Source organism: Solanum verrucosum, unplaced genomic scaffold, assembly GCF_900185275.1.
Source record: "Solanum verrucosum unplaced genomic scaffold, falcon-dt-bn FXZP01000273.1, whole genome shotgun sequence".
Taxonomy (NCBI): domain Eukaryota; kingdom Viridiplantae; phylum Streptophyta; class Magnoliopsida; order Solanales; family Solanaceae; genus Solanum; species Solanum verrucosum.
Window position 1 is genome coordinate 1,489,865 of NW_026020163.1, and position 12,909 is coordinate 1,502,773.

At 37.2% G+C, this 12,909-nt stretch overlaps 2 protein-coding genes and 1 pseudogene across 6 annotated transcripts in view; 1 reads left to right on the top strand and 2 right to left on the bottom strand.

Moving 5' to 3' along the window:
* LOC125828662 (rho GDP-dissociation inhibitor 1-like) overlaps positions 1–12,909 on the bottom strand; it is a 192,250-nt gene that overhangs the window by 35,604 nt on the left and 143,737 nt on the right. The window lies entirely within an intron of this gene.
* LOC125828457 (putative late blight resistance protein homolog R1B-23) lies at positions 3,178–6,989 on the bottom strand. The gene is made up of 3 exons (XM_049507744.1): positions 6,265–6,989; positions 4,432–6,228; positions 3,178–4,348 (listed from the first exon to the last, which is right to left on the bottom strand). The coding sequence occupies exons 1-3, from the start codon at positions 6,987–6,989 to the stop codon at positions 3,178–3,180; spliced, it is 3,693 nt and encodes a 1,230-aa protein (XP_049363701.1).
* On the top strand, positions 9,771–12,161 carry LOC125828648 (FT-interacting protein 3-like; annotated as a pseudogene).

A 12,909-nucleotide genomic window follows, 5' to 3' on the forward strand; every position in this document is an offset into this window, starting at 1 on the left:
CCTCCCCAAACCAGCTCAGAAAAATTGGCTAAGTCCCGACTCACGGACAGACCCACGGTCCGTAAATCAGACCATGGTCCGTGGTCTGTGTTCGTGGATCGAGGCTTCCCTTACCCAGCCTCTGACACAAACTACGGTCGACCAGCACGGACTGTCATTCGATGCACGGTCCTTAGGTCTGACCGTAAGTGAGGGTCAACAGTCAGTTAGATGAAAATTGTGGTTAACTCAACTTCAGATGGTCATAACTTTTAGCACAAAAGTAATTGTGTGTCCCATGACCTATGGTATGATAGATAATTGAATTATCTTTCCAACGCCACCGAGTTTGCTAAATTCCGACCTCTGAGTAAAAAGTTATGCTAGTTTTAGTGAAGCCCTGTCGGGCAGACTCGACCTACGGACCCAATCGACGGACCGTCGATTGAATGACGGCCCGTCAGTCTCGTCCGTCAGTCACTCCGACAACAGTTAATTCAGGGGTCTTTTGGTCTTTTCCTATTTCATTTAACCCCTAAGATACGTCGTTTAGACCCTAAATCATGAGATTTTAGTTAGTTTAAGCCTAGAAACATAACTAGAACTTACCTTAGTCAAAAACATTAATCAAAACTTAGAAAATTAGAATCAAGAGAGTAGAAAAGAGGTCAAGAACCCTAGTTCAAGAACGCAACAAGTTTTCTTCAGTTCCAGCCCAGAAATCAAAGGATTTCTCCGTGGAATTCGTCACCAGGTATGTGGGATTTCACTAGTGGGTTCCTTTCGCCCATTAGGTCCCTAGAATCCAGTCAGTTTCTTGATTCCCTTATTATGAATAGACCTAGGGTTTCTAGAATTTCAACAGATCATCATGAATTAGTTATTTAAATGTTCAAAATCAGATTATCATGTTATTTCTCAGTTTATTGCATGAATTCCAGAACCCTAGCTATGTATTTCTTTAGTTCTTGAATTACACATGCTAGGTCAGATATTTCAGTATTCAGTTATACATGCCTCAGTTTATGAATGCATCATTATCAGATTAATTGTTACATTCTTAGTTTGCATGTTCAGTTTTGAGCTATCCAGTATTTACAGAAACTCAGTCATAATGTGTTAACCACTTAATCTATTAGGTGTAGCATAATACCGAGTTGGACTAGGGTTCAGCGTACCCATATAGTCCCAGAACTACGAGCCACGTAGGTGTAAGTCCCCTCTGTGGGCAACATCAGTTTAGTGATCACGCCAGCATGCCTCTATACCTCTGGCAGGGTATATTGGGTCCTCTCGATGGGGCGTATACATCGGACTCCACATTTAGCTCATGTGGTTTTATTGTCGGTTATTAGTAGCTCCCACAGTTCAGTTAGACTCTATTGCATTGACCACATTTACAGTTCATTCAGTACTCAGTCAGCATGTTATAAATTGGTCATTGCATCCAGTTAGCTCAGTATTCAGTAGCTATATCATGTTCAATTATTTCATTGTTTTATTGCTTTGTTCAGTTATATGTTATTTCAACTTTACTCTATCCTGCATACTCAGTACCCTTCAAGTACTGACGCATACGTGCGCTACATCTTCTCGTGATGTTGGTTCAGGTTCTCAGTATCCAGATCACTCTTAGATCGATTCCTGATCTTCAGTTCAGCAGCATCAGTGGTGAGTCCTCATTCTTCGAGGACTAGTGTCATGTTTATCTTTATCGCTTTTAGTCTTTAGTTTCAGTTTTGCTAGACCTAGTTGGGGCATGTCCCAACATTTCTAGTCAGTTTAGAGGCTTAATTCAGACATAGTTAGATTCAGCTTAGTATTTTGAGTTTGATATTTCTTTTGTATTAAACTCTCAGATTTGATATATTCAGTTATAGTATATGGGTATTCCCCATCTTTTCAGATTTATTTATGATTTAGCTTCCGCATTAGTTTATTATCTTTAGTATGCTCATGATCATGCCAGCAGGGTTAGCTTGGGATCACTTGTGGTCCTAGGTCCCGTGTCCGCGTCTCGGGGGTAGCTTGGGGCATGACATAACTTGTGGTCTACAAATTGGATAATTTTAGGAATAGTTACTTTACTTTTATATATTTTATTTCACCAAAAAGTCGTTGAATCCTATCGACGTTACTTTTATTATATTTGACCAAAAGTTGTTGAGTCCCTATTGACATTGAGAGAGCATTAGATATCATGGTAGTACATCCTTTCAAGCTGGCACAAATGCTATTAAATGGGCTCTTTCACACCAAGGAGATTAAATTCTCGAATGAGACTAAGTAACTTCTGACGGTCTTAATCTATTTTGATCGATTAAGATAAAAAACTTATCTCTAAAGTGGAATCTACTTGACATGACCCCGAGATAGGATATAGGGTTTGAGTGGCAAGCATTGGAAGGAATACAAAAAGAGTACAAAAATGGGGTAGCCTAATGCACTAAGCTCTCGCTTTCTGCAAGAGGTATTTTCCACATGTCGAACTCGTACATGACCTTCTAGTTACATGACAACACCTTTACCGCTTACGTCAAAGTTCTCCTTCCATAGCATCAAAGATGAGTGTAAATGGACTAACGTAAGAAGACAAAGAAATCTAGAAAATATTATAAATAGCTCATATAACTATAGTTCAACATGGATTCAATGTTACTCAATACATTCAAGACCAAAAGTACATGATTTATTAATTAAGATTCTAAAAAAGTACATACTGATCTTCTAAACAGCTCCTGATACAACTCTAGTCTTCATATGCTGTTAAAAAAGAAAAGGTTCCAATGAGTTAATTGCTCAAAAATGTAGTACTACTACAACAACATACCCAAACAAAAAGTAAGAGCACAATGATTTTTTTTTTTTAAAAAAATTTTGGGCTAGCTTGTGCGCACTTTTGAGTAATTCTAGGGGTACCTGCTACCTCCCACCAACATAGGTACTTGGTAACTCTGCCCACCATCGCATAGTGTTTTTGCCTCAATTGAATTTGAACTTGAGACCTCATGGGTCTCTTCTGAAGTCACTAGCTTTTAATCAGTCTAGCTTGGACAGAGTTATCTAGTAGCTGTGCTGGTTGAAGGTAGTAGGTACCTATAAAATTAGTCGAGGTGCATAATAGTATTTCAAACCTTGGTGCTATTTCAAGAACTTTTACCTTTAAAAAAGGAAGTTAGAGAAACAGAAGAAATGAATTCACAGAGTTTTGTAATGATACTTGGAATGTTCATAGTTGAATTTTATGAGTTGTGTACCTGAATCTGACTTGTTATTCTCTCTGGTGATAAAGGCATCGAACTTGTAATTCTGGTAATTTTCAACTTGTGTTTCCTTGATATCCCTGGCTGAATTGTCAACATTTTCATTGCAATTCCTTACCTCAATGGACTTCAGAGAAGAGATTTCTCCAAACCAAGAAGGGATCTCCTTAAGAAATTTGCAATCCCTCAAAACCAAGCGTTCAAGGTTAGGAAAGGCATCATCCGCGACAGACCATTCTTCAAAGTGAGCTTTTCCAGCATGTAATTTCAAGACTTTGAGCTGAGGAAACTCGTCATCACGCACTTCCCATTTACAAGTTTCAAAGGAAATACCTTTCAGACTGAGCACTTGAAGGTTCTGAAGTGAACCAATTTCTGATAAATGCTGACAATGTAGGTAAAAGTTCTTCAGTGTCAAGTTTCTGAGATTTGGCGCAGAGATGCAGAAGGGGATTGTTTTAGTGTCGCGTGTGTAGCTAAGATGAATCTTCAGAGTTTCAATCCGTGTTGGAAAGTTCAATACATAGCACTGAAAGTTATCAACACCCTTGACTTTGCATCTCAGTTCCAGAAGATTAGGTGTTTTTCTCAAAATCAATTCCGCTTCCTGAGCACAAGAAAAACACGGAGTGGATAGAGTTTGCAGATCATGAAGGTCTTTTGAGTTCTCGATCAATTCTTTTGCAATTTCACTGGTGAAGCTGCAATCGGAAATATGCACATGTCTCAATTTATCCATCTCCCAGAGTGTAATGGGTAGTGACATTTCACTGAGAGATTTGAATTTCAGAGTTTCAAGTTCCCGACAACCGGCTTTGCTTGAAAAGCGGGACGTTTCTGCAGCAAAATATCTGAGGTAGACTAGATCAAATGAGAAAGAGTTAATTCTAGTGAACTCCATATCTAACACTTTTAGAAACTTTACGCTGTGGAAAATGTGAGAGTCGAGGCCAACTGAAAGACGATTGTTATGCAAAATTATAGAGACAACATGTGACAAGCACGAACTCCAATCTCCAGAACGATACCCTTCACCATAAATGCACATGCGATGAGCTAGTTGCTTGTGACCAGAAAGGCGAGAAGACGGATTGGCATTTTGATCCCTCCAAATATATACAGAAATTAGTAAAATTATATGATTAAATGTCAATATAAGTGAAAAGAGTAGCAATGATTGGTATATTACCATTTTTGCCATAGGAGACGCATATCGTCCTTTGCTCTCTCCTTGCAGAAATCATGCAATAGGTCATGAATGTGACATGCTTTGATCTTACCACGAGAACTCCTCTTGGTTCCCATCACTAGATTTCTTCCAATAAGATTTTCCAAATAGCCTTCTGCTATATCCTCCAAGCTCTTGCCTTCACAACTTTTTACGAATCCTTCTGAGATCCACAACTGTGTTAACTTCGGAACACTAATCACACTATCCTCTAAAAGTGCTCCAAAGTAAAGAAAGCAAGGCCTCAAACGATAGGGTAAAATCTGATAACTTTGTTCTATAACGGCCCTTGAGTCTTTGTGAATGTGAGGACCTAAATTGTTGGCCAATTGTTCCCAACATTCTACTTTCTTCTCCATCTCAGCCAGAATACCAGCCACCAAAACAACTGAAAGAGGCAGTTGACCACATTTTTTTGCTATTTGTTGCCCAATTTCTGTTAGGAGTGGAGAGCAACTTTCTTCACCAAACACTTTTTTACAGAGTAACTCCCAACTTTCATCATTGTTAAACATACGAAGCAGAAGGGGATCAGTTCGAATTCTAGTGTACATGGCAACTTCATGATTTCGCGTTGTTAGAATAATTCTACTTCCGTTATTGGAATCACGGAAAGAACATATTAGATCATCCCACACACTAGTTTCCCACACATCATCAACAAGGATGAGATATCTTTTGGAAAATAAAGTTTTGCGAAGCAGATCAGCTAATTCATCAGCTTGTTTTTCTCTACACTCAAAGTTCTCACTGATAGCATCACGTAAAATTGCTATTAACAAGTCCTTACGTGAATATACTTGAGACACACAACACTGTGCACGAATTTCAAAGTGAGAAGCAACTGACTTGTCATAGTAGAGTCTGTAGGCCAAAGTTGTCTTGCCTAGGCCTGGCATACCAACAACTGATATAACATCGCGCCCTTTCGTGCCTTTTATTAGTTGGTCTCTTAACTTTTCTATGACATCCTCAAAACCAACAATTTCTTCATTCATCATTGGAGACCTTGCCAAATTTGATGTATGAACTGGGGCAGTGTTCAATGCTACCAAATCCATTTTCTTTTCACGAATCTCTGCTACTTCTTCTCTGATAAGAGTAATATCCTCCATGATATCCAAGATCCAACGCTCGAGGCAGCAGACAGGAGCTTCTTCCCTTTTACAAGCATCAACTATGTATTCTACCTCATGTGCTTTGCCAATCAATTTTGTAGCACAATGTTGAATTTCGTCAAGGTCATTGTGTCGCGCTTCTGCAACAGCCTGTAGAAAAGGTTGCAAGCTCTCAAATTCCTTCTGAATTGATTGAAGTATGTCCATGACAGAAGCTAGTGAATCTGAATGGAGGATTTGGAACTTCTTCAGGTTGTTTAAATGGCAATCAACATAGCCTAGTCCATGAATCCTAGGTAAATTAGATTGGAACGCCTTCCGAATGGTGAGGTAGATTTCTACACTTAGATCTTCAATGTTGCTTGAAAAATCAAGAACTTGTGTGAGGTTCACTCCTCCCGGTGCCTCAACTTCATATAATGAGTATACCAGAAGTCCAACATCAATAACTGCAATCTCTATATCTCGAAGAAGAAATTCAAGATCTTTTATTGGCATGCGGAAGATATTGGCTCTCAAAAAGTTGAGCATCTTTTGAAGGATTTCCAAGTGATCCTTCAAAGCAACTCTCTGACTAGAGTTACTATTAGTTGGCACCTCCACCAAATTGTGTAGGATGGTCTCCAAAAACCTGTCTTGGCTGTCAATTGCATCCTCATTTCGGATGTTGGGATACCATGCTGATTGTATTGTCAATTTTAAAGATTGCAAGACATCAACATAGATCTTGCGGGTATATGGTTTAATCGGCTTAATCCACTTTCGCAAGAAATCAGAAAGCATAACATTCGTTTGCTCTGGAGCCAAGTCTGGTAAATACAACCAGAGAAGCATTGATGTGTGGACAGACACAGCTAAAACATGAGTGAAGAAAATAATATGATGTTGGCTCTGATGCTCTAGGAACCTCTCTGAAATAAAGTAGACGAAATTTCTCAGCAATTTCAATTCCTTTGAAACATCTTCTATATGTTCCTTTACTGTTTCGGGAACATAAAGAGGTGAACATGGATCATGAATCTTCACTAGACCACCAATATCTGCTAGCACATAAGGGATGATATCCATAACATACTTGGCTGAAGGTGGTAATGATATTTTAGGAAAGGAGTATTTGGCTCTTATTTCCTTCTTGATCAACAAAATCTTGTTTTGCACCTCAGAGGCACAGACATCAAAGTTGTCAGTTAGGTAGAGTGGAGAAAGTATAAATGCAGCATCTTCAAACAGAGTTTGGACTTTCTGAGTGACATCTAGCATGTTAGGTTCATCTGTGAATCTCTGCAAGCTAATGAAAATTTTGTGGAATTCGCGTTCCAGTGTGAAGAGCTGGAGTTTGTCTATCGAAATTTTAGGGATGGTTACAATATTGAAAAGTCGTTGCGAATTTTCCCAAGACATCTCTTCTCTCAGTGAGTTGGTGACTAAAAGAATCTGTGATGCTTCTGCAAAGAGGAAGAAGGAGAGAGCAACTCAGATGCTTTCATACTGATTGCAACCAACAGATAGGTTGTTTATACTCCCCTAATGATATAAAGGAAGTTCAATGCATAAAGTCCTTGAGAGGCAGAAGCAGTGCAAGTATCAATACAACAAAAAATAACTTTTAGCCGCAATAAATATACATATTAATAAGTCCTTCAGAGTACAAGTATCACTACAAGTTTCACTGTAACAAAAACAACTATTTTTAACGGAATATACACATTAATAAAGAGTGTTAAAGTCTTTACTTAGATCTAATGTCGCTATAGGCTTTAGATACATTTACAAAGAGTGTTAATTACCACTAAAACTATATATATTTAACGGTAATTAAACTATTACCATTATCTAATTGTTGCGAAATATCATTTTTGATGTAGTGTATATATCTTTCGAAGAGAGCGTTTTACCTATCTTATTTGAAGAATTTCCCCGTCATATCAAATCCATCTCATAATTAAAATCTTTCTATAATCACATAACTAAAAGTGCTAAAACTCAGAAATGCTTGAACTTTTATCTTTCACTAAAAGACTCTAGAATATCCAAAATTATGATTTTCTATTTTTCTCATATTAAATTTTAATTATTCAACTCCAAATCATCACTTTAATTAGATGTAGGATACTTATTAAAAAAAAAATTCGCATCTCAATTATAGATAATGAAATCATAAATTACCAGTCCACCAGCGATTTGCCACCGGATTGCCGCTGCCAGTTAAGAGAATTGGAAAAAATGGAGACTTTGTGATAGAACATTGGTATAGATCTGAAACTATAAGATAAATGAAGATTATTTTCAATTTTTTTATTGAAGGCTTAAGTCATATAGCTTATCCGCATTTTTCTCTTAAACACCTTAACTAAGACACTTGAACACATTAAACCCTTTTTGTTGACATAGCAAAGTGTGTGACCGTGAAAAGGATAATATTTTAGCAAAAAAAAGAAAAGATTTTATATCTTCTTTCTTCTTTGACAGAAAGCTCCCATCACCATTTTTCAATTGCAAGTTGCAACGTATGGTGTTTTGGGGGAAGGTGTTTTGTGGGAAGGTTCTGGTGAAAGAGGAAAAAACTAAGGATGGTTTTTTTTTTTTCTAAAAAATATATTTTTTCTTTATAACTTATTTTTTATTAGTTATTCTAGTCCCACACATTTTTTATTAAAATAATCCCTCACCCACCATGTCATACTAATTTTTTGTTGTCTCTTCATTTTTTTTCCCTCTCTAAACCATTCTCCCTCACTTTGATACCAAAAGCAACCAAAACCTTTTTGTTTTTTTCTCCTCAAAATTCCAATCTTTAGAAACTAATCAGCAAAAATACCATCTTTCACTCACCTCCCATGAACCCTTCAAGGTATATTCATTTCTCTTAATTAATATTTATTTATTTCATGTAGAAAAATTAAATAAGTGTATTTGAATTAGCTTATTTTAAATGATTTTTAGCTTCTTTTTTTTTTTTGTTTTTTTTTAAGTTTTAAAAGTATTTGTAAACGCAAAAAGTTTAAGGCTGAAAACACACCCCAAAAAAAGGGTCAAAAGTTAAGTGTTACCGATTTATAATTTTTAGTTTCGAATTTATAAGTTACTTATAAATATCTTCTTGAAAAATCTATTTTTTTTTTACGTTCTTGGTATTTGTTGAGCTATAATCTTGACATTAGAAAGTTTGAATTATTTTTTCCCTCTTTCTATGGTACGGGAGAAGGGTATTTTTTGATTGAGTTGACTAAGTGGGCAGTCAAAAATTTCATGAAGTATGTTCAAAAATTACATAAGCAATTTTTTTTTTTTTTGATGAATGGGTGCACTAAAAATTTTAAATTCACACTGCGTAATATTAATATTTTTTTATGAATAAACATACCAAAATTTTGAAAATCAAATTGTATAATATTTTTGTTTAATTTGATATGAAGTGAACAAAATAGCAGAAAAATAAAAGCAGGGAGTAGGAGAAAATTCAACTTAAAATGAAATCATTTTTACATTTCAAGCTTTCATCGACTTTAATTACTAGATTGTCCTTCCAAACAGGCCCTAAGTATATTTTTGTTGTGCATTTCCAACTTGAAGACAAGGCAACTTAGTATTGTCAATGACACATTTTTTTAATTTCAGCTCTTAGTTTTTTAACAAAAATTAACAAAAGGATGTTTGTTGTCAAGTTTGGTATAGTTAAAAGATGTTTTTGTTCATAATTATAGTATAAGGATGTATACTAAGTTTGGGTTATACTTCAAGGATGATTTTAGCCCAAAACTGTGTGCAAAGTGTGATATTTAACCATTTATACTTATATACAAGATATAATTTTTCGGTGAAGGGTGTTCACCTAACCATCTCTGAGTTTGTTGATAAACTTTATTCATTGTACTTGCTATATCTTATTTGATTTATATGGTTTTTTAAGCTTAAAAAATGTTTTGCAGGGTGAAGCATTCAGCTGAACTAGATCTGAGGTTGTGAATGATTTTGGCAGTTTGGGGTTATCCTTCATGAGGTTCTTTTTAAACCTTAAGTTAGAATTAGGATAAAACAAACTTGGATTGCATGTGTTGTATATGAAGTTTCTTGAGTATTAGTGTAGTTTTGAGTTGTTCCTCAGAGATATTATTTAGGATTTTTTTTGTTATCTGTTGGACATTTGGCTAAATTGTGGTGGAGAAGTAGAAAGGTTTGAAAATGCAGAGACCACCTCAAGAAGATTTTTCAGCCCACCTTGATGGACGGAAGGTTACTGGTGATGTGCTTACTAGGACCTATGATTTGGTTGAGCAAGTGCAGTATCTTTATGTCCGGGTGGTGCAAGCGAAAGATTTACCTGGGAAGGATCTTGATCCTTACGTTGAGGTTAGGCTGGGAAACTATAGTGGTACAACTCGTCATTTTGTGAAGAAAACGAATCCTGAATGGAATCAGGTGTTTGCATTTTCAATGGATCGGATTCAGGTTTCCGTTCTTGAGGTGAACGTGAAAGATAAGGATGATTCTGTTGGTCGTGTTATGTTTGATTTGAATGAGATCCCTAAAAGGGTCCCCTGGGATAGTCCTCTTGCTCCGCAGTGGTATAGGTTGGAGGACGGAAGTGGTTGCAAAGTTAAAGGAGAGTAGATGTTGGCTTTTTGGATGGGTACTCAAGCTGATGAAGCCTTTCCAGAATCTTGGCATTCGGATGCAGCCACTGTTAGTGGTGCTGATGCTCTTGTGAATATAAGGTCTAAGGTTTACCACTCACCAAAGCTGTGGTACCTTAGAGTTAATGTGATTGAGGCTCAGGACTTAATTCCCGGTGACAGAAGTAGGTTTCCAGAAGTTTACGTGAAGGCCATCCTCGGAAATCAGGAATTGATAACCAAAGTTTCCAGGAGCAAGACTATTAATCCCATTTGGAATGAGGATTTGATTTTTGTAGCAGCAGAACCATTTGAGGAGCCATTGATTTTGAGCGTGGAAGATAGAGTTGCACCAAACAAAGATGTAATACTTGGAAAATGTCTTATTCATTTGCAGTACATTGAGAGGAGGTTGGACCACAGACCTATGAACAGCAAGTGGTATAATCTTGAAAAGCATGTTATTGTTGAGGGAGAAAAGGAGGAGGAAATCAACTTTGCAAGCAGGATTCACATGAGCCTATATTTAGAAGGAGGCTACCATGTTCTGGATGAATCAACAAACAGTAGTGGTGATCTTAGACCAACTGCAAAACAGTTGCAGAAATCCAGCATTGGTATCCTAGAATTGGGTATTCTGAATGCTCGGGGACTTCTGCCGATGAAAACAAAGGATGGGAGGGCTTCGACAGATGCCTATTGTGTTGCCAAATATGGGCACAAGTGGGTCCAAACAAGGACAATTATAGATAGCCTTGCTCCCAAGTGGAACGAGCAATACACTTGGGAAGTATTTGATCCCTGCACTGTCATAACCATTGGTGTATTTGATAATTGTCATCTACATGGAGGAGATAAACCTGGAGGCCAGGCTAGGGACTCGAGGATTGGAAAGGTCAGGATCCGTCTTTCAGCTCTCGAGACAGATCGTGTCTACTCACATTCTTATCCGCTATTGGTCTTTCAATCTACTGGGGTAAAGAAGATCGGCGAAATTCACTTGGCAGTTAGGTTTACTTTCTCATCACTAATGAATATGATGCATTTGTTCTCTCAGCCTCTGTTACCCAAAATGCACTATATTCATCCACTAATTGTTGAAGGTAGTTGGAATGACAAACAAACTAAGATGGACAACTTGAGGCGTCAGGCTAGTCAGATGGTCTCTATGTCGTTGAGTCGTGCTGAGCCGCCTTTGAGGAAAGAGATAGTGGAGTATATGTTAGATGTCAAGTCTGACATGTGGAGTATGAGGAAAATCAGAGCCAACTTTTTAAGAATTATGGATGTTTTAGGTGGATTAATTGCTATTAGGAAATGGTTTGATCAAATTTGCAATTGGAAAAATCCCATTACGACTCTTGTGATCCATGTCTTGTATTTGATACTAGTTCTATATCCGAAGTGTATTCTGCCTACCATTTTCCTCTCGCTCACCTTAATCGTAGTTTGGAACTATAGATATAGGCATAGGCATCCTCCCTTCATCGACATTCGTCTTTCTTGTGCTGATGATGCTCATCCTGATGAACTGGACGAGGAGTTTGATACTTTCCCTACTTCACGTCCAACTGATATTGTTCGGATAAGGTATGACCGTTTGAAAAGTATTGTTGGAAGTATTCAGAATGTGGCTGGTGACATAGCTAATCAACTGGAGAGGCTGGACTCTTTGCCCGTCATGGAGAGACCCTACAGCGACCAAACTGTTTGTTATTTCCTGCTTGATTGCTGTCATTGTTCTCTATTTCATGGGTTTTCGAGTTGTGATTCTTGTCACTGGATTTTATGTGTTAAGACATCCATGGTTCCATCAGAACCTACCATCTGCTCCACTCAATTTCTTCACAAGATTGCCTGCCAGAATAGACTCTATGCTATGAGCTCTACCTGCTACTTATTATCCATTGTCGTTATTTTAGGTATTACGAAAAATAATGCATGCATTAGCCTTGTCTATTAGTACTACTTTGTTTGTTACTCTTTTCTAATCTATGTATAACTGTGTATTGCTAATACCATGAATTTCTAAATATTCACAATGCAATCGTTTTAATGCATGCATTAGCATGATTAATCACTCAATTGCCCCTCAAAATTATGATTTAGTGGCGGTTCTGGTTGCCACTTTTAGCGGCAACTGTTATTAGATTTAGTGCCAGTTTTAATTGCCACTAAAACTTCCTTTTCGGCGATTGTTATAGGAATTAGTGGTGATTTTCATTGCCACGATACCTACTTTTAGCGGCGACTTTTACATGAATAAATGGCTGTTTCAGTTGCTACTAATAGATGATTTTAGCGGCAATTTTTATATGATTTAGTGGCGGCTATAGTTGCCACTGAAACAAACTTTTTGCGGCGACTGTTATATAATTAAGTGCTAATACTATCTTATAGCGGTAACTATTTTGATTTAGTGGCGGATTAAGTTGCCGCAACAACAAACTTTTTGCGGAGACTTTTATAGGTATTAGTGGCAAAACCGCCACTAATACTATCTTTTAACAGCAACTGTTATTTGAACTAGTGGCAGATTTAGTTGCTGCAACAACAAACAACGACTTTTATAGCTGTTAGTAGCGGTTTTGGTTGCCAATAATACTATCTTTTAACGGCAAATGTTATTTGAATAACTGTCGGATTAAGTTGCCCCAAATACTTACTTTTAACGGGGACTGTTATTTGATTGAGTGGTTGTTTTAGTT

Coding starts and splice junctions, on each gene's coding strand:
- LOC125828457 (XM_049507744.1), bottom strand. CDS start 6,989: ATGTCTTGGGAAAATTCGCAACGACTTTTCAATATTGTAACCATCCCT. Junction 6,229..6,264: donor TTGACAATACAATCAGCATG/GTATCCCAACAT, acceptor TGCAATTGACAG/CCAAGACAGGTTTTTGGAGA. Junction 4,349..4,431: donor CGTCTCCTATGGCAAAAATG/GTAATATACCAA, acceptor ATATATTTGGAG/GGATCAAAATGCCAATCCGT.